At 43.6% G+C, this 24,434-nt stretch overlaps 2 protein-coding genes across 6 annotated transcripts in view; one reads left to right on the top strand and one right to left on the bottom strand.

Moving 5' to 3' along the window:
* Window positions 1–1,129: 1,129 nt before the first annotated feature.
* On the top strand, window positions 1,130–13,900 carry TDRD6 (tudor domain containing 6). Its single transcript, XM_039530666.1, has 5 exons — window positions 1,130–8,013; window positions 8,544–8,662; window positions 9,523–9,612; window positions 10,506–10,551; window positions 13,145–13,900. The coding sequence occupies exons 1-5, from the start codon at window positions 1,245–1,247 to the stop codon at window positions 13,222–13,224; spliced, it is 7,104 nt and encodes a 2,367-aa protein (XP_039386600.1). The 5' UTR covers window positions 1,130–1,244; the 3' UTR covers window positions 13,225–13,900.
* A 4,534-nt stretch (window positions 13,901–18,434) lies between these two features.
* PLA2G7 (phospholipase A2 group VII) overlaps window positions 18,435–24,434 on the bottom strand; it is a 36,524-nt gene continuing 30,524 nt past the window's right edge. For 4 of the 5 annotated variants that reach the window (XM_039531913.1, XM_039531911.1, XM_039531912.1 and 1 more), the window contains exons 6-11: window positions 23,738–23,885; window positions 22,212–22,325; window positions 21,869–21,960; window positions 21,217–21,387; window positions 19,283–19,431; window positions 18,435–18,756 (exon numbers count right to left, since the gene is read on the bottom strand). In XM_039531913.1, the coding sequence (XP_039387847.1) occupies window positions 18,644–18,756; window positions 19,283–19,431; window positions 21,217–21,387; window positions 21,869–21,960; window positions 22,212–22,325; window positions 23,738–23,885 (787 nt within the window). In that variant the 3' untranslated portion in view covers window positions 18,435–18,643. The remainder of the gene's footprint in view (window positions 18,757–19,282; window positions 19,432–21,216; window positions 21,388–21,868; window positions 21,961–22,211; window positions 22,326–23,737; window positions 23,886–24,434) is intronic. The other variant, XM_039531916.1, reaches the window with a different exon arrangement.

Below are 24,434 nucleotides of genomic sequence, written 5' to 3'. Positions count from 1 at the left end.
GTGTAATACCCTTATACTCACTTGCCCCAGTTCAGCTCTGCTGCAGGAGTGTATCAGCTCTGGGATACAGACAGTTTGGTTTGTGCATTGGCTATTCTGGGCTGTTGCAGTGGCCCACAGACAGATGTGGGAAGCTGTTTAAGTTACAGCTGTCCCTATCCTGCTAATTTGCAAAACTACTTTATGACACCTAATGGCTAATTTTAGGATCTTATTGTCCTGTGTTTTTGGGGAGCTGGGCTTAGCACCCAGCCCTCAGCTTGTGTGCCTTAGAGAAATTTTACATGCTAACCATGTGATCCTGCTAGCAGAGGTGTAATACAGATTGCATCCACACAGAAACATGCTCCCAACTGTGCACTGACATCACAACCACTATTTGAACTAAGCAGCTGGGTGTGGCCCACAGACAATTCCCAGCACTTAACACTGAGCCCAAGTTGCAATTTACTAAGACAGGTCCCAGCATGAAATGCTTCACCCTGAGCAGTATGCAGTGCCAGGTCCCAGCATCCAACACTTCACCTTGACCTCAGGTAGTCTGTATGCGAGTCCCATCGAGTAATGCTTCACCCTGAGCCTGAGCTGCCTGGAGAGACAGCTCCCAGAATGCAATGCTTGCTCCTCAGCCCAGACAGCCTGTAAAAGCAGGTCCCTCCCAGCATGCAATGCTCTCCCCTGATGTCAAGTAGCACGTAAACAAGTCCCACATGTCCTGTTCCACCCCAGAGCCGCATGTCACGGCTTCCCTGGAGCCCAACACCTCTCAGCAAGAAATGCGTCCCCCTGAGCAGCCAGGGGCAGCCCATGAAGGCGACAGGGTGGGGCAGAGCCCAGCAGGAGGTGTGTGACCCAGAGCCTGGGGAGGCTGCCAGGCGCAGGCCTACCCCACCCAGCGCGCACCAAGGGCTATTTCTGGCCCTCACACCCTTCCGCCCCCGCTAACAGCAAGGGCCGCCCACCTGTTCTTACCCCCCTCCCGGGCAAAATGGACCGGACCAACGCCACCTCCCTCCTAACACAAACCTCGTTCGTTTAACGGACTTTACCGCCAGCGAAGCGCGCGGACCACCCGGCGGCGGCGGGAAGGGTCACGTGGGGGAAGAGCAGCCTATGACCGTGCAGCGCTCTAGGCGTAGCCGGTGGGCTGGGTGCGGGGCAGTTGGGGGCGGTTACGTGCTTCTGTACCTGCGGAACGGCCGCTAGCTCCCGTCCCAGGGCGGAGGGGGCGGCCGCGCTGCGGGATGTGCTCCGTGCAGGGGATCCCCAGCCCGGGCACCACCGTCAGCCTGAGGGTCTCCTTCGTGGACGTGCTCCCGGAGGTGCCGCTGGTGCGGCTGTGGGGCCTGCTGGGCGAGCGCCGGGAGGAGTATGCCCGGCTGCACCAGGACATCCAGGCCAAGGCCGGGCCGCGCCTGGTGGGCGCCCCGGGAGCCGTCTGGCCGGCGGCCGGGCTGGGCCCCGGGGACCTGTGCCTGGTGGAACTAGGGGACCGTTGGCACCGCTGCCGGGTCGTGAGCCGCCAAGGCCAGCACTGCCGAGTCTTCCTGCTGGATGAGGGTCGCACGATGGCGGCCGACGCCTACTACTTGGCCCGGGGCAGGGACGAATTCTTCCACCTGCCCTCCGAGGTGCTGGGCTGCCTACTGGCCGACCTGGTGCCGCCGGGGGCCGGGGCGGCCGGGGCTGGCGGCGGGGAGCAGCCGGCCGCCAGCTGGTCGGCGGGCGCCCTGGAGTTCCTGAGCTACCTGAACGACAAGGAGGTGTCGGGGCTGGTCCGAGAGGTGCTGATGCCGCAGCGCCTGGTCCTGCTCGAGCTGCCTTGGCTGCTGGCCCAGATGCACCACCTGGGCCTGGCCAAGCAGGTCACTCCCAGCTGCTTCCGAGCCCTGCTCAAGCGCTGCCTGGCAACGCCCCGCCAGCCCAAGCTGGAGCCCCCCGGCCCTACTTCGGCTCAGCAATACCCTGTTGCTACCACTCCCCTGCCGGGCCCGGCCGCCCAGGATTTCTTCTACCCACGGCTGCAGCTGGGGGTGACTGAGTCGGTGCTGGTGACCCAGATCTCCGACCCGCACCGCGTCTATTGCCAGCTGCAGAGCTTTTCCCAGGAGATCCAGCGCCTCTCGGACTCCTTGCACCAGAACTACGGGACGGCGGCCAGGCGGGAGCAGGATCCGCTCCCCAAGCCGGGCTCCCCTTGCGCCGCACGCGGCATAGACGGGCGCTGGTACCGCGCGCTGTTGCTGGAGATCTTCCCCGGGGAGCAGGGTCGGCTGGTGGCCCAGGTGATCTGCGTGGACTACGGCAGGAAGGAATTCGTCACCGGGGCTAACCTCCGCCGCCTGCCCGCGGAGTGTTTCCGCATGCCGGTAGTGACTTACCTGTGCGCCCTGCAGGGCATCTCGGACGGGGGCTGCGGCTGGTCCCGCTCCCAGCTCAGCGGGCTCAAGGCGCTGCTGCTGGGCAAGGCGGTGAGCGCCCGCATCGAAGCCTACAATTCCTTCGAGCATCTCTACTACGTGAACCTGTACGGGGAGAACGGCCTCAACCTGAACTGCCTCTACGGGGTGCAGACCCGCTGCCTGGCCCACAGCCTGCTGCAGGGCGGCCAGGGAGCGCAGGAGCCGCCGGAAGAGGAGGACGCCGCCCCTCCTAAGGAGCCGGGGCCGCCGCCGGACACACTCCCTGCAACTGCGGCTCCGAGGGACCCGGCCGCTGCCCACCTGCCGGGCGTGCGGGTGAAGGTGGGAGTGTTCTACCATGCCCGGGTGTCCTTCGTCAGAGACCCGTCCGAGTTCTGGGTGCGGCTCAAGGAGCACCACCTGCCCTTCAGCCAGCTGATGCGGAGCATGAGCGACTTCTACTCCCGAGCCCAGAAGCTGGACGTCATCGTCCTGGAGCCCCAGCCGAGAGCCCTGTGCTGCGCCAAGTGGAAGGAGAACGCCTACTATCGGGCCGTTATCACCAATGTGCTGGGGAACGGGGTGGAAGTGCACCTGGTGGACAGAGGCAACAGGGAGATCTTGGACTGGTATGAGGTGAAGGAGCTGCTACCTCAGTTCAGGGAGCTGCCTGCTGTAGCTCTGAAGTGCTGTTTGGCAGATGTCTGTCCCCTGGGAAAGACATGGAGTAAAGAGGCTGTGGTTCACTTTAAAAGGACAGTGCAGAGCAAAGAGCTGGTGATCCAGGTGTTGGGTACGCAGGGTGACAAGCATGTGATTGAAGTTCTTGATCAGTCTCAAACAGGGGAGAAAAATATAAGCAAAATTTTGTGCCAAGGAGGCTATGCAAAATTCCCAGGGGCTGATATTCCAGAGACTCTTCAGAAGTTATCTGCTCAGTCTCTGAGGCAGGAACCCAAAGAACGTGCTGGTGAGGGGGAGCTAGTGAGCTCAACAGCCAGGAAGAGTGGAGTGCAAACCAAAACAGTAAGAGACAATATAGCGCTGAATTCCTCTATGCCTTTGACATTCAAAGACCAGCCTACTGCAGAAACTTGCCATTTATCAAGTGACTCAGCTCCTGATGAAAAAAAAATTAAGGGAAACCTAAATCTGCCCTCCTCTTTTATACAATACTACTTGGAAATAAAACCAGGATCTCCTTATGAAGGTCAGCTGGAAGTTGGTAGTACAGTTCAGGTGGTAATATCCTATGCTGAAAGTCCTGGCTACTTTTGGTGTCAGTTGAGTAGAAACAATCAAGAACTTAAGTCATTAATGGCTGAAATTCAGGATTATTGCAAGACGTCAGCACAGCCACATCATTGGGCAAGTCCAGTGTGTTTAGCTAAGTATTCAGAGGATGAGAAATGGTACAGAGCTTTGATTATTAGTGGAGAGTGTTCTACAGAACAGGTAGAAGTAATATATGTTGACTATGGGAACAAGGAGCTGGTTTCTGTAAAGAATCTCTGCTCAATTAATGCAAACTTTCTGAAATTAAAGGCTCAGGCTTTCAGATGCAGCCTTTACAATTTAATCCATCCAAATGGTCAGGATCCTTTTGTTTGGGATGAAAAAGCAATCCTAGCTTTTCAGGAGTTTGTTGATCATAGAGCAGATCATTTGGAACTGAAGTGTACAATATTTGCTCTAGCTACCATAAACAATAAAGAGCTGTTTAATGTTGTGGACTTAATTACACCTTTTCAGAGTGTGTGCCATTTTTTAACTGAGAAAGGGTTGGCCAGACCTGTACCACCTCAAAAACCTCTGGCATCTTCTGTTCAGCTACACTCTTACTATTATTCTCCACATGACATCAAAATTGGAAGTGAAGAAGAGATTTATGTAACACATGTTGACAATCCATGGAAATTTTACTGCCAACTTGCCAGAAATGCAAATGTCCTAGAACAGCTCACAAATAACATTAGTCGACTAAACAAAGTACTGCACAGTTTAAAAATGTCACAAAACCCTGGAAACCTATATCTTGCAAGATATACTGACAGTCACTGGTACAGAGGAGCAGTTTTGAAAACCAAACCTAATAAAGAAGTCTTCTTTGTAGATTTTGGGAATACACAGATGGTAAAGAAAGAAGACTTGATTCCTATACCCAATGATGCATATGATATCTTGCTTTTGCCAATGCAAGCCATAAAATGTTCACTATCTGATATCTCTAATGTACCGAAAGAAGCTACCACATGGTTTGAAACCACCGTCTTGGATAAGCCTTTAAAGATGATAGTGGTAGCAAAAGAATCTGATGGAAAGCTGATAGTTGAACTGTATGATGGCAATATTCAAATTAATGCAAAAATGAAAGAGGGCTTAAGCTTACCAAAAAATAGAGAGTCTAACAAATATGTAGAAAATGAAACTCTACACTCTAAAAACATAAATGCCAAAGAAGAGAGGAATGAAAACACGAAGTCATCAGCAACATACATAAGAAAGTCTGAGAATAAAACTTGGAGATCTGAAATCCAAGGAGAAGAGTGCAATACCAAGACCAGTTTTGTATGTAAGGATGTAAAACACTTCCAACCTGCTGCAAAAAGAGAGTTGTCAACCAAGTTTCTAGGATCTGTGGAAAGATTTAGCAGTAACAACGTTTTTCCATCAGCAAGTACTCCCTTAGTAGGTAAAAAAGTAGGTGAAAATAAATCTTTACCCTTTATAAAGAAAGAGATAAAGTCTGATACTGTTAAACCTGATACTGTTAAAACTAGAAATCAAGGAGAAAATAGTACACTTTTTCCACTTAAAAGCATATGTGACTTGCCTCCAAGGAACTTAGTGCCTGGTCTGAAAACTTTAGTATACATTTCTCATGTAAATAACCCTTCAGATTTTTATATTCAATTAGCAAGTGATGAGCCTCAACTTAATGATATTTCAGAAGGATTAAACAATAAAACAGGAACAGAGGGTCTCAGTCAACAGGTGCAAGTAGGAGACTTAATTTGTGCAGTTTTTTCAGAAGATGGCTTGTGGTATCGAGCTGTAGTAAAAGAGAAACTATCTGATGAACAGATAAGTGTACAATATATAGATTATGGCAACACTTCCGTAGTTAATATTTGTGAAACAAGTAGACTGCTTGAAAAATATTCATCAGTTCCAATGATGAGTATTCATTCCTCGCTGGCTGGAGTTCAGTCTAAACAGTTTACAAATTGGACACAGGAAGCAGTGAGTTATTTTTCAGAAAGAACAAGTGAAGTTCAAATAAACTGTGAATTTGTAGAGAAACTCAAAGACAGATGGGAAATTGTTCTCTATGATGAGAAAGGTATGATAGCAGTGGATTTGATTAATGAAACCTTTGGAATGAGAGAAGAATCTCAGTCAACAGAAGCACTTGACAGAAGAGAGAGTGGTGCTAATGTGGCAAATCAGTGTGAACCTCTGCCTTTTGATGAGAACAATAAAGCTTCTAGTATAACTGACACTAAATCATTCTTCTGGAAGACTCCAGAGGTAGCTCAGACTGTAGAAACCTATGTCACTATTGTAAAAGGCCCAGAATACTTTTGGTGTCAGATGGCTGACCCAGAAAATATAAACTACTTAGAAAAACAACTACAGGAAACTGGAGAACTTGAAATAAGCAGTGTGGATGACTTCAGATCTAGTATTAGAAGTGGTGATATTTGCATAGCAAAGTATAGTGAAGATGGAAAATTTTACAGAGCAAAAGTTAGCAGCATAAAAGATAACAACCTAACTGTCAGACATGTGGATTATGGATCTGAGGAACTTGTTGGCAGAGAGATGATTAGACAAATTCCTGATCAGTTGCTTACAATACCTGTGCAAGCTTTTCCATGCTGTCTGTCTGGATTTAATTCCCCAGAGGGTTCATGGAGTAATGAAGCAAAAGACAAGTTATATGACATGACTGCAGAATATTTACTATCCGTCACAGTAATGGAAATACAAAAGGATAACTCTTCTGAAATTCCCTTATCTGTTGTTAAAGTGGAATGTAACAGAAAAAACATCAATGAGGAGATGAAATGTTTTTGGAAGTATAACACTGACATGACTTTGGCAAACATTCAGAACGCTTTCAGTGAAAAGAATGAGGGTCCAGGGACAGATAATACAGATGCTGTTTGCCTTGAAAAAGCTGTGGCTTCTGCTGGAGATGCCAAGCAGGAAAATAGTGCTCTGCAGGATGCTTTAATTTGTGCAGAACCATTCCACCTGACAGACAATGGATGTCTAAATACTGCAGAAATTGAAGAAAAAGTGATTCTCAAAACTGCTAATGAGCATCAGACCAATTTTGAAATACTTAATAAAGTAGAGAATCCTTTATTGAAAGAAGAGAGTGATAGCAAAACAAAGACATATGTAGAACCAAAAACAACTGAACCACAGCTTCTTGCCAATAGTGAAACAAAGGACTTAGATCTTGAGCCATTTGAAGCACAGTTCTTGGAGGATGATGAACTCAAAACAGAGATGTTAGAAATATCACTTGAAGTACAGTCTTTCCTGGGTGAAGAAAGAAAAGAGCAGTTGGAACTTCCATCAGCTGAGGTGCAGCCTTCCCTGGATGAGAATGTGAAGCTGTTGGAAATGGAGCAGTTACAAATGCACTCTTCACTTGATGAACTAAAAAAGCTCTTACTGGAGCTAGAGTCACTTGAAGGAAACCCTTCCTTGGGTGACAAAACAAAAGAAGAGGTGCTGGAACTGGAGTCACTAGAAATGCAGACTTCCTTGACTGATGAAACAAAGGAAAGATTGTCAGAACTGGAATCACTCCAAGTACAGCTTTTGGATGATGAAATGGGGGAGCTAATGAACCTGAAATCACTTGAAGTGTCACCTTCATTTAGTAGTAGAGAGAATTGGTTGGAAATGGAGACATCACTTGAAATACAGCCTGTATGCAGTGATGAAAGAGGGGAACTATTTGAACTGATACCATGTGAGGTACAGGTTTCCTTGGGTGAAGAAACAAAGGAGAGAGTGGAATGGGACTTGGACTTGCTTGAAGTTGATCAAGTGAAAGCTGCACCAACTGAGGTGGAAGTGGAGTCTTCTCTAGTAAAAACTTTACTTAGTAATGGAGCCAGGAAGGAGCTGGAACCAGAGATGCACAAACCAGAGATGCACCAAGTACAGTCTTTGCTTGGTGCGGAAAGAAACGAGGTATTGGAACTGGTGCCATCGGAAGTGCAGGCTTCTCTTGGTGATAAAACAAGGAAGGACCCATTAGAGTTGGAAACATCTATTTTAGAGCTTTCTGTAGATAATGCAGATCAGCTTTCATTTCCCAAAACTGACTTAAAAAAGCAAGTGTCTGCTTGCCCTGTAGAGCTGTGTGGTGTAGGAGAAGCTGATAGCAGAGGTGAAAAATGTAAGAAATGGCTAACTTTGCAAGAGAAGAGTTGTGCAGAACAGATGAAACCAGACTTGCATGAAGTGTTCAGAGAGTATAAAACTATTCTTGTGAGTGGGGAGTCCTTGAGGCATAAACCCTCAGATGAAGAAGAAATTGAAATAAGAGAAAAGCAGGATGCAACTTTAGTTGGTCATGATGCAGGTATGTACCTTAATTATTTTAAAGAGCTATAGACTCAAACTGTACAGCACAGTAACATTTTTGTTTTAAAAAAACAGTTGCAAATGCAAAGTTTAGCTTAATTTTTTATAAAATATTTGACTGGGGTGTGTTTTGGAGAAGAAATTAATTGTAATGTGAAGTCTACATTTTAAGATTAGATGTGGGGAGGGGATGGGGAAATGAGGACTGTGAGGTAAGGTGTATAAAAAGTGTTATAGTTGCTAAAGGAATAATATATGAACAGAGTGTTGTGGTCCATGAAACACTCTTGATTTAGATTTGTTCCACCCTTAAAACCTCTTAAATTCCTGGGTTTTAGTAATGAGTTAGCACTGCAAATGTCTCCTGTAAAACTTGTCCATTACTAACTCTGACAAATAGAAGTAGTTTCTTTCCTGCAAACAGAGACAGAAAAGGCAGCAGGCAGAGAGGCAGTTAAATACATTGACAGTTTTTAATCAAGTCTAAAACTGTTACAGCAAATTTTGGTGACATTTCAAATCTTGTAGACCAAAGTGAGCATGCCTGTAATCTAGAGGGGTTTGCTGTTGGCTCCAAATGTATGGTGTGGACATGTCTGAAGTGGTGTGAGGCTCGGATTTTGGAGATATCTGATGAAGGCACTAAGGTAAGTAGGACTTCAAAGCTCTCTCCATGTGTAGAAAAGATTCCATGTATATTAGAAATGCTTTGGCTGCTCCATGTGCATCCCATGTTCTCCAGACTCTCAGATTACTAGAGGGGTTCCAGTTACAGAGATTAAAACAGCTACAGTAGAACCTCAGAGTTACGAACACCAGTGTTATGAACCGATCAGTCAGCCACACACCTCGTTTGGCACTGGAAATACTCAGGCTGCAGCAGAGACCAAAACAAAAAAACCCACAGCAAATAAAGTGCAGTACTGGGTTAAACGCAAACTACTAAAAAAAAAGGGAAAGCAGCATTTTTCTTCTGCATAGAAAAGCTTCAAAGCCGTAATAAGTCAATGTTCAGTTGTAAACTTTTGAAAGAAGCATAAAGTTTTTTTCAGAGTTACAAACACAAACTACCTCCATTCTCAGCGTAACTCTGAGGTTCTGCTGTAGTTAGCATTGCTTGCTGCTTCTGGATTTCTAGAATACATAGTTACAGTTGCCTCTTGTATTGGGAGATTGACTTAATGGAAATTCACTTGGTAGGTGGATGCCAGGAGGTGCCAGTGTAAAAGTTTTCAAGAACTTTCTATTAAATCTTTGTTTCCTAGTTTGATTTTGAATGGTTTTGATGAGTAGCTGCAGATATCTGATACACTTTAGACAAATGTCTAAGCCAGAAACCGAACACTATACACTCTTTTTTTCTCCCTTTCATTTTACAGGGATTATATACTTAATGTTTTACATGATATGCCAGTTGTGGACTTTTTTCCATTAATGTGTTGTGTTATATGTATTCTGTATAACTGGTAATGCCTGCTAGACTAAGGTTAATGTCTTATCTGTACAGGTTTTGAATCTCTCTACTGGCCATGAGGAGATAGTGAATCCTGAGAATGTTTGGAATGGCATTCCTGAAGTGACTAAGAGTCCATATGAGGTACAGTGTTATAGCTCTTGGTAAATATTTGGGGAAACCTAGTGGAGATAAAATATCAAGTGTCTGGAATTATGAGTTGTAATCTTTGTGTGACCATGATTGTGTAATCTTTTGTTGGACCACCCATCCAACCTTTATCTGGAAAATCTGAATGTTAAAGTTCATCAAACTGCCTGATACACTGTAGCATCTGCGTGACCTCTGTAGCCCTCCTTTTTTAAAACCTGAAGAGTGCAGTATAAATGGCTAGCCCTCAGCCAGTTATTTTGTTGAGGAATATTGTTTTGGGTTGTATGAAATTCAGTTCCAGAAAACAAGTGATATTGAAAGTGAATAAACATAGTCTTAGGCAGAAGGAATATCAGTAAGTACAGACAGCTGCTTGTTGCTGTCAGACTTGGCAGTTCTGAATAATGCTATTGGTGCATCAATTCTGACAATATAGTGCTAACAAAGAACTTAAAGAAACATTGCACAAGGAACAATGTAAAATATGTCATAGCTATTTAGTAATAGAAATGATCTTAAAGAGGTCTTGCATTTGTATTTTGCTTTGAGGACAGGCTGTTATGGCATTACGTCCAGGAACCTAATCTTGAATTATGCCAGAGTCATTTATCACAGATGCTGATTATTATGAAGAAGATGGTGGAATCAATTTTCTTCTTCTTAATTCCTGCAACAGAAGCCTGGCTTGAAGAAATGAGATGGACCCAAAGCCAGTTCTAGTGGGTTGAGATAGGAAAATAATTTTCATACCTGAGCATGAGTGAATACTTGAGTGTTAATGTAAAAATCAGTCTACTTTTAAGTCAGATGCAGATACAAGAAGTCTTTCAGCAGTTGTGCTTTTGTCCCTTTCAACAGAACCTGTTTTTGTTTTTGTTTTTTAGGTAGATAACTTGCACTCCTTATCAGCGGAGGGCTCAGAGTTGAAAGGTAGAACTTCAATTTTACTTTCTAAACTCCTGCCATATGAAGAGTTCATTGTTAGTTGGATGTTAAGTACCTGTCTTTTGCTTCAAAAGACTAAAAGCATGATATTATAGTATATTATAAACAGAATAACTTCCAGCTGTGAAATGCAATTGGACTAACTGGTAACTATAGAATACTTTTTTGGGTTTTCACTAGCAGGTACAGCACAGGCAGTAACAGTGCAAGACTCCCCATATTGCCTTCTCTGGAAGGACTATCCCCAAGGGGAAATAATAGTTCTGTTTTCATGCCTGGTCAAATCCTTGGCCTTTCTGCTGAGTTGTACCAGTTGTGGCTCATTTCTTCAGTACTTTTCCACTTGGAGAATTGAACTGTGATCATCAAGTCAGGTCTTGTAGGCCCTCAAATCTTTGTAAAGTGGTAGTGACTGTCACATGAAAGTCTTTGTATCCATTACTGATCACCTGAGGCATGTGATCTCTTTGTAGCTCTTCTTATTTTTGTTCGTTCTTACAAAAAAAAGTACAAGAAAACTTGTATGTTGTTCTGTTTTTTTTTTCTCTGAGATGATGGGGTTTAACTTACCAACCTGTAGACTGATACTAGAAATAAAAAGCTTAGCTGGTGATACTTTCTTCCTGCCCTTTTACAGTGCCTGAAAAAGCTATTAGCTAATCTGCTTTTCTCATTTGAGTCAAAGGTGTGTAATAGACCTTCCTATGACTAGCACCGGTTTACTTAAGTTTGTCTGGTTTATTGCCAGGATTCTTTTTATCAGTACTGTAATGAACACATAGCAGTAGTAGGTTGCCATCCTCTATCAGGCACTCCATTAGTTCAAGTGACAGAGATCTGTGGTGGATTGAAAGGCGACTGAAAGGTTCCAACGCTGCTTATTGACCCCTAGATGGGTCACATGCCATGTGAAGGCATTTCTGCTTTTATTTTTTAGTTTTTCTGAAAACCCAAGAAATTACACACACAACTACATTGAAAAAATTATTGAGGCTGCAATGTCAAGCCCTCAAAAGTGAGGAAATGCCACAATTAAGGTGCAACCTTAATTTGCCCTCCCCCCGCCCCCGTGCATATGCATTCTGATGGTCTTTCATTACAAGATCACAAATTTATTTTTTCCACAGGTCCTTTGCCTCATTCAGTGCACAGGATGGTCTTGCTCTGGGAATGAATTAGGATTGTGTGGTAAAGGAGACTGTTGTCTGTAAGGTCCTGCATTATTTGTTGCAGAAGTTGAAAGGTGTGTAGTGAATGAAGCCGTGCATTGCAGGAAGAGAAAGTGGGTCTGGTGATCGAGGGAAGTGACTGCTACCCTGAAGAACCAGATTCTATCTTTGCCTGTGCCATAGAGTCCCCATGTGATGCTGGGGTTACACTGGGGTGCTCTTAAACCAAACTTTCCACAAGCAGTCACTAATTATGTTCCTCATTTTCTGGGTGCCCAAATTGAAGCCCTGGTTTCTGATGTGTTGATTTCAGTAGGAGATGTGAATGCTCAATAGGAGCTGTGCTTTGAACTTGTAGAGTGCTATATAATGCTAAGTATTCTGAAAAATAAGATCCTAGGTGTCTGAAGGCACCCAAAACTAGCTGATACCTTTGACCTTATTCTCTGTCTCAACTCCCCATGTGTAAAATGGGGATATCACCACCTTCCCGAGAGTGGTATAGAGGAATTAATAATCCTGTCTTCAGAGCAGGGTATGAATAGTGTGCATTATATAAGAATAAAATAAAATATTGAATATCCGATCATTGAGCACAATCCATCCTGTGCATAGAATGACGCAAAGGTCCTGTTATCATGTAATTAGACTGTCGGAATGCATATGCACAAGGAGTGCACAGTAACCGTCATGCTGGCATTTTCTGACTCTCGAGTGCTTGACTTTGTAACTGTAATGTTCTATTAACGGTTTTTCTGTGTTTACAAAAAAAATTGTGCGTGTGCATATGAGAGAGCAAGCAAGCTCTAATCAGGATATCTTAAAGTCAAATGTGTATAAGTCTGCAAATGGTGGCCGGTTCCCTTTCACGCAGTCCTGTTAATGACTGTTTTAACTTTAAAAAACCTTCAGATACAAACTGATCTATCCACAAATGTTACAGTATCTGAATGTCTGCTACAAACTGTACATGTTACCAGAATCAACGTTTTATCGATAAAACACTATCTTAAGCTACATTTTTAAATACCTACTATGACTATCATGTTCCACCTGCAGGTGGAATGGGTTCGCTCTTAAACTGAACAATACAACACAAAAGTGGAGACTGTCTTGTAAACATTGCACACTTGCGTCGAGCTGAATCGCTTCACCTTTGACTAAAGTTCCAGCTGCCTTAGTTAATAGTTATTCATTGTATACAATAGTCTTTCAAATGTGTAATCGTTGGGGTAAACTTAGTACAGGACCATGAAGTAGACAAAGTTGGTCTGAAATTGTACTACAGTCTTTCAGACTACCAAAAAACATACAGGTCACACTCTTTAGTGACTGTTACTGCGTAAGTATATTTTTGGATCTTCATGGTGCTATTCTTACCTCTGTCTTTATTTTTCCTCTTTTCCTAGAAAAAAGGGCTAGTTGTGGCTCAGATGTAATGGTTGATCCATATATGTTGTCCAGCAGTCCTGAAAATGCCACTGAGTAAGGCTTCTAGTTCACTAGCATCACGTGTTGGAGAAACAAAGTCTTATGAACATGACTTTCCTGAGATTACGGAGTTGTACATTGTAGAAGTATTTTGAGCATGGTTTTCAAGCAGCTGAGCAAATAAAGTCTAACTTGTATGCCATATTTCTATAATAGCACTTCATACTTGTGTAAGACAACAAAATGCCTACATGGAATCTGTAGATGTTTTCATAGTGGTGGCATCTAGCTTCTTAAAATTGTGCTGCCTTCATTTAAGTGAGAATTTGGGCAGCCCTTGACTAGTGGAGTTTCTGCTATTGAATGTTTTAGTCTGTTGCACCAATAGTTATAATAACTAGATTGTTGTTAAACTTTTTGCATATGTAGATTGCTTAAGCTCTTTATTTCTATTGGAACTATACTTGATTTAAGTTTGGGTTTGCTTAAATGAAGGTTACTCAGATGTATACAAATGGCTGTACATTATGCAACACTGCTTTCTGAGGAACACTGAGATTTCTTTGTTCAAAAAGCTCTCCTAAAAAAAATTAGAGGATATTTTGTACCAGTTACTTTGAATGTTTTGTCCTCCTTTATGGTAAATAATATTTACTTCAGTTTAAACTCTGCATTTATACTACTACACTAACTATGGAACAAGCTGGAATAAAGCTGATGCTGGTGCATTGTTATCTTGTCTTGATCTTTTAGATTTCTCCATTACACTACTTTAGTGTATAAGGGACACTTCCTTCATCTATCATTAATTGACTACTATCTGTTGGATGAACACACTTTTTAAAAACATGGCCAATAAGTACAGAGCACCCCAGGAATATTGAACGTAAGAGCATAGGAATGGCCATATACTGGGTCAGATGAATGGGTCCATCTATACTACTGGGGCAATGCTGCACCACTGCGCGCATACAGAATTCATGTCCTCTGCAGATTTCTTTGCTTCCCCACAGAAAATGACAGGGAAGCCAAAAGAGTGGTCATGCAACCCTCCCCAGCAGTGCAGGTATGTTGTTTTGGGCACCTGGAGCAATTAGCGGAGAGGTAAATCACATTGGGAAGGGGCTGGGCACACCCCAGCTGCTGGCTCCTACCCTGTGCCGGGCTCATCTGCTAGTCCTGGCTGGGCTGAGGAGTCAGGGGGGAAGGCCAGAACTTCCTCTTCCCTTACAAGGAGCTGCTGGGGCCAGGTCAGACTCACCCCCAGAAACTTCCCCTGACTGACTGCAGGAAGTTCTGCACCCCCTCTTACTGCTTTACTGCTTTCCCCTATTGCTCATCCCACGTGCATCCAGACCCCCTCCATACCTAGAACCCCCCCAGAATCCCCTGCACTCGAACCCCCACCCTGCTGAGCCTCATCCCCTGCATCCAGAGCCCTCCTGCACCTGAACCCTCTTTTGCCTCTGGTGAGCCTCACTCCCCACACTTGGACCCTGCCATCAAGGTCCTCCCCCCTGCATCCAGACCCCCACCCCTTGCACCCAGACTATCCCCATTTTCCCTCTGCACCCAGGTGCCCACCCCATTGAGCCCAACCAGCTGCACCTGGACCTCCACCACACTAAACCCCACTCCCCCAGCATCATCTGCTGAGTCCCATTCCCCTTGCACTCAGAACCCCTCAACGAGCCCCTGTGTATCCAGATCCCCCACCAAGCCACCCACACCCAGATTACCCCACACCCGGATCCCCTTGCACTAAACCCCTCCACACTTGGATCCTGCCGGACTGAGCCTGCTTGCCCCACACCTGGATCGAGGGCCAGGGCTGGGCATGTGTGAGAGACTCTCCCTCTTGCTTACTATTTTGGTGCACCTGGCTTGGAGGGACAGGGCCCTGGGGTGTTTGTGTGGCAGGCCTGGGCCCTGCACTATCAGAGTTGAGTCAACCTCATGGCCAAATCTGTGTTGGGGGTGGGGTGGAAGCAGCACTGCAGGGTGATCTTCCACCTCCGGGCAGCCAGTGGACAGTGCTCTGCACTACCATGCTGGAGTCTCCATGTATGTTTGTTGACAAATAAAATATGCAGAATTTTAAAATATTGTGTACAGAATTCCTTCAGTACATCTAGCTCAGTATCTACTTCCAACAGTGGCTGGTGCCAGATGCTGCAGAGGGAGTGAACAGAACAGGGTGATCCATCCCCCATTATCCAGTTCCAACATCTGGCACTGTTCTAAATGTTTCCAAACACTGCAAATGTGTATGCAAAAGTACTGACTTGCTTGTTCTCACTTTGCAAGTAGGAACAAAACCTTCAAATAGAATTGTAAGCACAGTGAGTGAAATAAACTTTTTCTGTTGCATGTGTGGAAATTGCTATGGAACAGAGCAAGTTTCATTAGATATTACCATTTTCTCTTAAAGGCAAAGGCATGCTGCCATGCTATGAGTAATATGTCAGAATTCTCACCAGTTTGGTAAGATTAAGATGAAAGCCCGTTTTGTGCCATAATCAGGTAAGGTAGATTCTCCACAAAGCTGTAGGATTTTTCCATGCAATTGTGATTTAGGAACACAAATCTCATTGACAGTCACATGATACTGGAATCAATTTTAAACCTGGTGCTTTTCCATTTAGACGGAGGGGTGGGAATCCAGAAAGACAAAGGATTCCCACCTTGGACCAATGCAATAAAAGGGGGGTGGAGCAGAACAAGGGATGCTGCCAGTCATGAGAAATCCCCTAGTTACCACCTGAGCTGAAACTAACAAGAACTGTGCCTGGGGAAAGGATTGTGCCCAGACTAGGAAGGAGTCTAGTCTATTAGAGAAGCTTATTGGAACATCTCTAAGGGTGAGATTTACCTGTATTCAGTTTCCTAATGTATTAGGCTTTGACTTGTGTGTTTTGTTTTATTTTGCTTGGTAACTTACTTTGTTCTATTATTACTTGAAACCACTTAAATCCTATTTTTATACTTAACAACATCACTTTTGTTTATTAATTAACCCAGAATAAGTGATTTATACTTTGCAGGGAGCAAACAGCTGTGCATATCTCTCTATCAGTGGTATAGAGAGTGGACAGTTTGAGTTTAGCCTGTATAAGCTTTAGACAGAGTAAAACAGATTTATTTGGGGTTTGGATCCCATTGGGAGCTGGGTGTCTGCACGCTGGAGACAAGAGTATCTGCTGAGCTGTTTTCAGTTAAGGCTGCAGCTTTGGGGTGTGTTGCAGCAGGGTAGCATGTCTGGCTCAACAAGACAGGGTTCTGGAGTCCCAAGCCATCAGGGAAAACTGGCTCAGAGGCAGTTTCAGCACATCAGTTGACAGTTCCAAGGGGGTCTCTGTGACCAAACCCATCACACTCTCATGCTGGCAAAGAGCGGCTTCATGGGAGACCTTACAGCAACACAGCTGTAGCAGTATAGCAGTGCTGCTGTAAGGTCTGTAGTGTGGACATAGCCTACGAGTACTATAGCTACGCCTTGCCACAGCTATGAAAACAAAACTGTCAGATGATGCCTTCTAGAGAAGATAGAAGGGAAAGGGCAGTGGCTGATCATGCAGATGGTATTGTAGCTATAGCATTCTAAATATATCAACCAAACAGGTATTGACTAGGAAGTATGTGGGTCAATTACTTGTGCCAAATAGCAGGGTGGGAGCAAGGGGAAGGTGACAGTGCCATGGGCAGAACTGGGAATAGACCATCTCTAGTAGATGGTAATGTGGCTGGGGACCTCGTGTACGTAACACAAATAATGACTGCTTGGCAGTGTCAAAAATGAAATTTTATCACAGCATCGGGGCTAATGGCCTACCCTAGGTCACTCCACAGATTCTCTACTGAGGGGGAACAGTACTCTATCTGTGTAATAGACATGGTCTTAAAGCTCTCTTCCTCTGACTGCTAATGGCTCTATGAAAGGAGTTCAGTTGTCCTTTGCCAGAATAGTGATTCTGTGAGGAGGGAGATGTTTATTTGGGGGAATTAAAAAGGAGAGCTCCTGAGGTCTAACAGACACAGAATGACCCCTTGAGGGGAAGGAAGCACACTTTTAAGTTGGAGATAAAGTAGCTTAAAAATAAACTTTTCTATTTCCCTTTGTACAGCAAATTCCAATTCAAGAGCTTGTTTATGGTTGAAAACATAGATTTGTATTGGAGTGGTGCGCACAATGTCAGAAAACTGCAACTTGTCCTGGAACTAGGCTACAGTTTTCTTATAACATGTAAAAAAGCATCCCTAATAGTAATAGTGCATGTCACAATATGGTGAGATGGCATTTGTACAAAGCAGGAAAATGTATATAAATACAAAAGAATTACTCTTAAAAATGAAGACTATGCTGCCTTGAGAGTTGAGTTTTTTTCTCCAGGATCAGCCTTATCCCCAACTGATGATTACAAAGGAAGCAAAAGCTGGATGGAGAAGGTGCACAAGTCCCTTTGACTTTTAGAGAACTTGTACTCGTGTCACTAAGCTGCTTTGGAAAATCCAACCCAAGTGCTCCATGTGTTTTGTAATCTTGACAAGAAATTCTACTAGTCTTCCATTGTCCCTCATTGAGGGAAAACATTTCAGCTAATTTGTGTGCAGTTTTGGTTTCCTAGAGCATGGCAGGAATGCTTAAGCATGTGCAGTGTGGCTTCTAAAAAACTGAATCTGTTATTAAAGTACATAACTACTAAATATATCATATGTGGCACCTACAATCCAAACTGGTTTGAATTTTGGGAGGCAGGACTGTGATTAAAGTCCCTAGATCCCAATCTGTCCTGGCAATTTTGGTTCTGGGTCAAATCCAAAACTAGAAAGAGCCTTCCGTCAGTTTGCAGTTCAGATGGAATTGAAACTTCACAAGAAGAGCCAAACTTCCAAAAATCTTACAGGAACTCTCCCAAGAACAATTGCTCTCAGGAGGCATCCAGTGGTGCTGGTGGCCGGTGGAAATCGATTTTACAAAATATCTCCATTTGGAATCAGAATCTTAAACTGAATCTGGGCTTCCCGTTTGATATTCTTGAAGTCAAGCTAACTTAGGCCTACTAATTTGTTTTTTCAGTATTTATGTAGCACTCTACAGCTGGAGAGCTCAGAGCATTTGATATGCTGGTTAGGCATTGTCTCCATGTTAAAGATGGAGATGCTGAAGAGCAGAGAGGTTAAACATTTTGCCCAAACTCTTGCCAGAACAAAAGTTGCCTGATGTAAACACTAGGTAACGCTGCTTCTTTCTTAATTTAGAGCCAGACATCCATTCAATAGCTGATTTAATATTTGATTGGTAGAAAGCAAAAGTTTATTACAGTATCTTAAAGAATAAGTTTATAGGCTGGTATGAATTTAAACCCCTGCAACTCTTTTATCAATGTGCAATGAGACTGCCAAGAGAAAGAAAAATGCTGTAGCTGTGGGAAGTAGCTGACCAGCAGTACTACTAAGGCACGGTATTATCAGTTTCTTCATTCTAGTGATTCAGGCTGAGTTGAGGGTAGATCAATGTTGGTTCCAGGAATGACATTATGTCCTTCGCCATCTACAAGAGCGTCCCACTGATCAAAATCTTTCTTCAGACCTGTGGAATGTGGAAGCAAAACAAATGTGACCAAAACAACTACTGTCTGAAGGAGACAAATGCAAAAATGATTAATTAAAATTAAACTACCAGATAATAAGCTAATTCCTTGCCAATTTCATCTTTTAAATCAAACTGGTTTGGAAGATGTTGGAACAAAATAAAGTATGAAGTGGGGAAACCTTAAATGATTTACATATCTCATAAATTAGAAAGGAACAAAATGAAGAAAATTTAAATGTTCCTAACTTGAGGCACTATAACCTGATCTTGCAGCTGGGAGAAACTTTTTACAGTCAAGTTACAAACCCAGAGAAAAAAGTCAACTATCAAAGTATTCACACATTTTCAGCAAGAGGCAGATCAGCAAATACTGAGATAATTAAAATTTTAATTTTTGGCTTAAAGGAAAGAGTGGATTAGTTTGAGGAGCTGCATAGGAATAAAGAGTTAACACTTATTCATATAGAACTTAATAGTCACCCGAGCCTTTTAAACAGAACTACTTTTTAATACTGCTACTTACCTAAATGTTTCTGCAAGAAGGCTAATGAAGCTTTGTTGCTAATATCTATAGCTATGTTTGGGTCTATGTCTCCCTTTAATTTGAAAATCTTTCCAACAAAGTTACCACTCAGGAAAGTAAAATCTGGAAAACTCTGATGTACTGATCCCCTGTAAACATAAAAGAGACAGTTTTAAATAAGTTAATAGGAAGGCAGTTTTGCAATAAAAGGTAATGCGTGTAAATCAAGTGATTTGCAAAGATAATCATGGATTATATATTTAATTGGGACAGGAGACTTCTATTCCTCTGTTGCTACTGCTGCTTCAGGGCTTGTCTATACTCTGTTATTTGGGAATAGCTATTGTGTGTTACATTCAAATCCTGCCTTAATCGGAATAACTTTCAAGTGTAGAAAAACCCGAAGGGTAAATTCTGTCTTGAGGTACGTGTCTACATGAGCAGCCTTGAAGTCGAGGACAGCAATTCTGTCTATGAATCTGATATCCTTAGGGCTGCAATAATCCTCTACCCCTAACAGCTCTTGCCCAGTTGGTTGGGATGTGTTATCTAATGGATCCAAATAATCATATTCATTGGATTTGCTCCCCACACTCTCCAAATGCCCCTTGAAGGACCCTTGAAACTGTTAATAGAGTCGCAGATTCCTGGCCAGAAGGGATCATCTAGTCTGACCACCAGTATAACACAGGCCATAGAACTTCCCACCAAAAGTTCCTAGAGCATATCTTTAGAAAAAACACCCAATCTTGATTTAAACGCTAGTGATGGAGTATCCATGACCCGTAGTAAATTGTTCCAAAGGTTAATTACCTTTGTTGAAAATGTATGCCTTATTTCCAGTCCAGATTTGCCTAGGTTCAACTTCCAGCCACTGGATCATGTTTTATCTTTGCTGGACTGAAGATCCCATTATCAAATATTTGTTCCGCATGTAGACACTTATAGACTGTGATCAAGTTACCTCTTAGCCTTTGTTACGCTAAACAGCTTGACCTCCTTGAGTAGTGGTGGGCAACCTCCAGCCCATCAGCGTAAGCTGGTTGCGGGCTGCGAGACATTTTCCAGATGTTGACTGTCCGCAGGCACAACCCCCTGCAGCTCTTAGTGGCCACGGTTCACCGTTCACTACTTACCGTCCTTGAGCCTATCGCTATAAGGCATGTTTTCTAATCTAATCAGTCGTGTGGATCTTCTTTGAACCCTCTCCAGTTTATCAACATCTTTGTTCTCTGTGTCACTGAAGGAATACAAACCCCGTGTGGGCTTCTTATGTTCTTCTCCACCCCATCACCTTCAGGGCCTTGTGTGCGAGTGGATGGGTCAGGAATGTTTAGAATTTGTCCTAACTACTGGCTACAGAGGTGTTCTCTGCTTAGGAGAGGTGAGGGCCTCAAAAAAGACTCTCTTTTTATGGTCTTGGGCAAGTCACATGACCCAGCTCTACAGAAGTATTTAAGCACCTAACTTCAATTGAAATGATTTGTTAGTAGTCCGGGGAAGTGGCTGGGGTGTGCAGATCCACTGGTCACAAATCCCACCTGGGTGTTGCACAGTAGGCTGCAGTTGCTATTCTAGCTCCCAGTCTCACAGCCAGGTTACACAGATACTATGGTGATGGCCACAGCATAAGAACCTGACTACAACAGAATAGATATCTTGCATCTTTGGTTGGACGACACGGGAAGTCTGTATTGATTCTGTGCACAAAGCCCTTTGCTATGACGCCAGACTTTTATAGGAAGAGATTTGAAAACAAAAATACCTTGCATGGTAAATACTTCTGGTGAGGTTGTAATAACTGGCACCATTAGATTCCTATAGGTAAACCACCAACTCTGGTTAGAAGCCTGTAATTTTCCTCCCGTAGATTTTACAAGCAATGAATCCAGTCTCTAGAGAAGAAGACAGGACTATAGTGCTGTAATACTTACTTGATAGTGATCATTTTTCTTATTTTGCCAGTGGAGTAAAGTTTCTTCATTTTTAGAACATTTGAAACCCACTGGAATTTTTCTGAGTTGATAAACAACAATGGCTGTTCGACGCCAGAATAAACTTCATCATCTAGAGGAAGCATCCATGCATCCAGGGCAATGCCACACCTGCAAAAAAGGAGCTATGCGATGATATCACTGATGTAGAATGGTTCATAGGGTAGTCTCAGTGTGCCTTGAGTTACAGTGTTCATGGATAAACAGGCTCAAAGAATTCCTGAAGGGATAGTATGCTTTCATTTCAGACTGGAAATCTATTTGGTAGGGCAGGGAGCAGGCTGTTGTTCCACTCAGTCCTGTCCCTGGCCCTGTGAAGCTCTGGCAGAGACATTTCCACAAGGTACCAAGGAATGAGGAAGCATGTGTGTCTGTTCCAGATGTTCTGGCTCCCCGGAGCTCACAGAAGCAGGAGTAAGTAAGGGAAAAACTGTCCATAGTAAGCAAAGCCATTTTCTTTACAATTGCTGTAATCATTACAGTTAGTACTAGTTAAATGAGATCTCAGCATAGCCAAGAAAAGCAAAAAGCTTAAATGCAGACTGAAACCATCCCAAAGCCCTGGGACCTGCCTTTGCTTTATGATACTTACTTGAATCTAGCGTCTTTGCTAAGAGTCTTAATGGCTGTGGCAGCACCAAAAGAGTGTCCCATCACAGCTATTCTGTCAGTATCAATAGACTCCTGTAAAAGAAATCAAGATGCTGTATGGAACATTCCTTTCCCAACTTTTAGTCGTTACAGCTTATCTGTTTTAAAAGCTAGAGACTACTAGAATGGACGTAGAATGATAGCAGCTATAAATACACAGCTTCAGGATCGCATGAGATGAAACTGTCATACAACTAATATATTTGGCTGATGTGGGGATCACAAAGAGAAAACAGAAGGGTGATCAAGCAATTATTAAAAGGAGTCTAGATCTCTTCACTCACCTTTAACAGAGTCCAATCAAAGTTTAAAGATAGTACATTCGCTACATGATTTCCATTATTAATACCAAGAATGAGGTCAAGAGCTTTGATGCACTCCTCTGTTCTCTGCTGCAACTAGACATAGATAAAAGACAACAACGATGATTCTTCTGGACAGAAAAAACAAGCTACTCAGCATCCAGTTAAAACACTCAGGAACAAATCTTAGAAACATCCAGCACTTCAAGTCATTGGGATTACTCTCATGTTCAAAGATAAGCACTTTGCAGAATCGGAGCTTGGATCCATAAATAGAAACAAATGAAAGGAGCTGTACTAGTTTAGAGAATTTGGCCCCTAGGACTGAAGTGGCAGTGAGCTCGTGCTGCACAAGAGTGAATTTAGCCCTATGAGAGCAACTCCCATGGAGTCAGTACTTTTCAGGAGCAGGCTTGTCAGGACTTGGATAAAAGATGTATTTAAAACTTGGCTGGTCCAGATGATCCCTTGTCTGTCTTCTGGGGTTCGCCTGAATGAGCTATTGTGTTACAGGACAACTTGCACTGTCTATACTGGAGCTTTAAAGTGTGTTAATATTTGGCTTCATCTAGACCATCCCTCAATGGGAACCAGTCAGAGAGCCTTTCTTGTGTTGTATACGCATTACCTAATGATGGCTGTGAGATGTTTTTGTATTCCTTTTGAGTTTTATATTTTACCAAACAGGAAAAATAATATTTTTCTCTCTTTTTGGAACCAGCTTTCTTGTGAGGGTGAAATTCACCCCCATGCAGATGGCCAGCACGAGGCCTATGTGCCACTGAAATCACTATGAATCCCTGAAAGAAACACCTGCTGAGCTCTACCAGAGAGATCATTCCAATGGGCAATAATTCTGCAGGTTATTCCCTCCAACTGGCATGAATTTAGCCTCACAAATAGGATATTGGATGTATATATGAGATGTCAGTTGTTGCCTTATTGGTGTGTACACTTTCACCAGAGACTCACTAAGGACCTCACTCAAAGGCTATTGAAATCAATGGAAAGACTTCTACTGACATAAGTGGGGATTGGATCAAGAAACAAAAACTGCTGGCATGCTTCTGCGGCCAGCTCTGCACTTGGAAGGCTTTGTGGGTATAACTATATGGGTGTACTATTCCTGTTAAGCACGCCTAGTGTGGATACAGCTTATGCCAGCAAAGCTGCTCTTTTGCTACTATAGCTTATTTGAGGCCTCCCTCCTTCCCCCATCTCTGAGCAAAATAAGCTATACTGCCAAAAGCACAGTTGTGCTGCTATAACCACATCTATGTTAGGGGCTTTTGCCAGCACAGCTATGTTGGTCACAAATCATACCTTATCATGCTCCCAAGCGACATAGCTATGCTGGTAAAAGTCTGTAGTGTAGACCTGGCCTGAGGTAGGAAGCCTGATGGGTTAGTGGCCTTGCAAATATACCAGCTTTAATCAATCCCTTAGCACCTATTGGGTGCTAGATTGCATCTTCGTCATTTGTTAGATCAGCATTCCACAACAAATACCTGTTGGTGGCGTAGAGGGAATTCCTGTTCACCTCGTTTTAGTTTTCTGTAGTAGATCCATTCCTCGTTCGGATTTTCTGTAGCCTCTTCTTGTGCTTCACAAACAGGATTCTCCTTATGGTAATAAGTCGCAGAAGAGGATTTATCTCTATAATACAGAAAAAAAGTTACTTCTGAAGGCTAGTTCACACTCATGCCAACAGTGCTCAACCCACATGGACTTCAGGGGTGAAATCATGTCTCCATTGAAGTTAATGGGACTGGTGCCATTGATTTCAATGGGGCTAGGATTTCACCCCCTATCAAGAAAGACTGGCTCCTGGCACCAAGAAACTAACTAGAGCAGCAATATAATTGAATGTATATAATAAAGTCTAAATGAAAAGAAAACAGACCTTGTTTTGCCAGTCTAATATTAAACAGCCACAAATAGTGCATTTAAAAAAAATTACATAAACAACTGACAGCTACCCTAGTCAAAGAATTCAAGTAACTTGCTCTTTCTTTAGATCAGGGATCTCCAAACTACGGCCGGATTCGGACCGGGGCTTCCATTTGTCAGGCCCTCCAACCAATAGGGGAGAAGCGAACAGCTGAGTAGGCACACGGAGCAGGCACGGGGAGGAGCCGCTGGCAGCAGCTCGCATGGGTTGGTGGGGGAGGGTAGCTCAGATGAGCTGTGCAGAGGGGTGAGTTC

Source organism: Mauremys reevesii, linkage group 3 (genome assembly GCF_016161935.1).
Source record: "Mauremys reevesii isolate NIE-2019 linkage group 3, ASM1616193v1, whole genome shotgun sequence".
NCBI classification, from domain to species: Eukaryota; Metazoa; Chordata; order Testudines; family Geoemydidae; genus Mauremys; species Mauremys reevesii.
The sequence above is the reverse complement of the archived record's forward strand: the minus strand, read 5'-3'. Positions and strand labels throughout refer to the sequence as shown.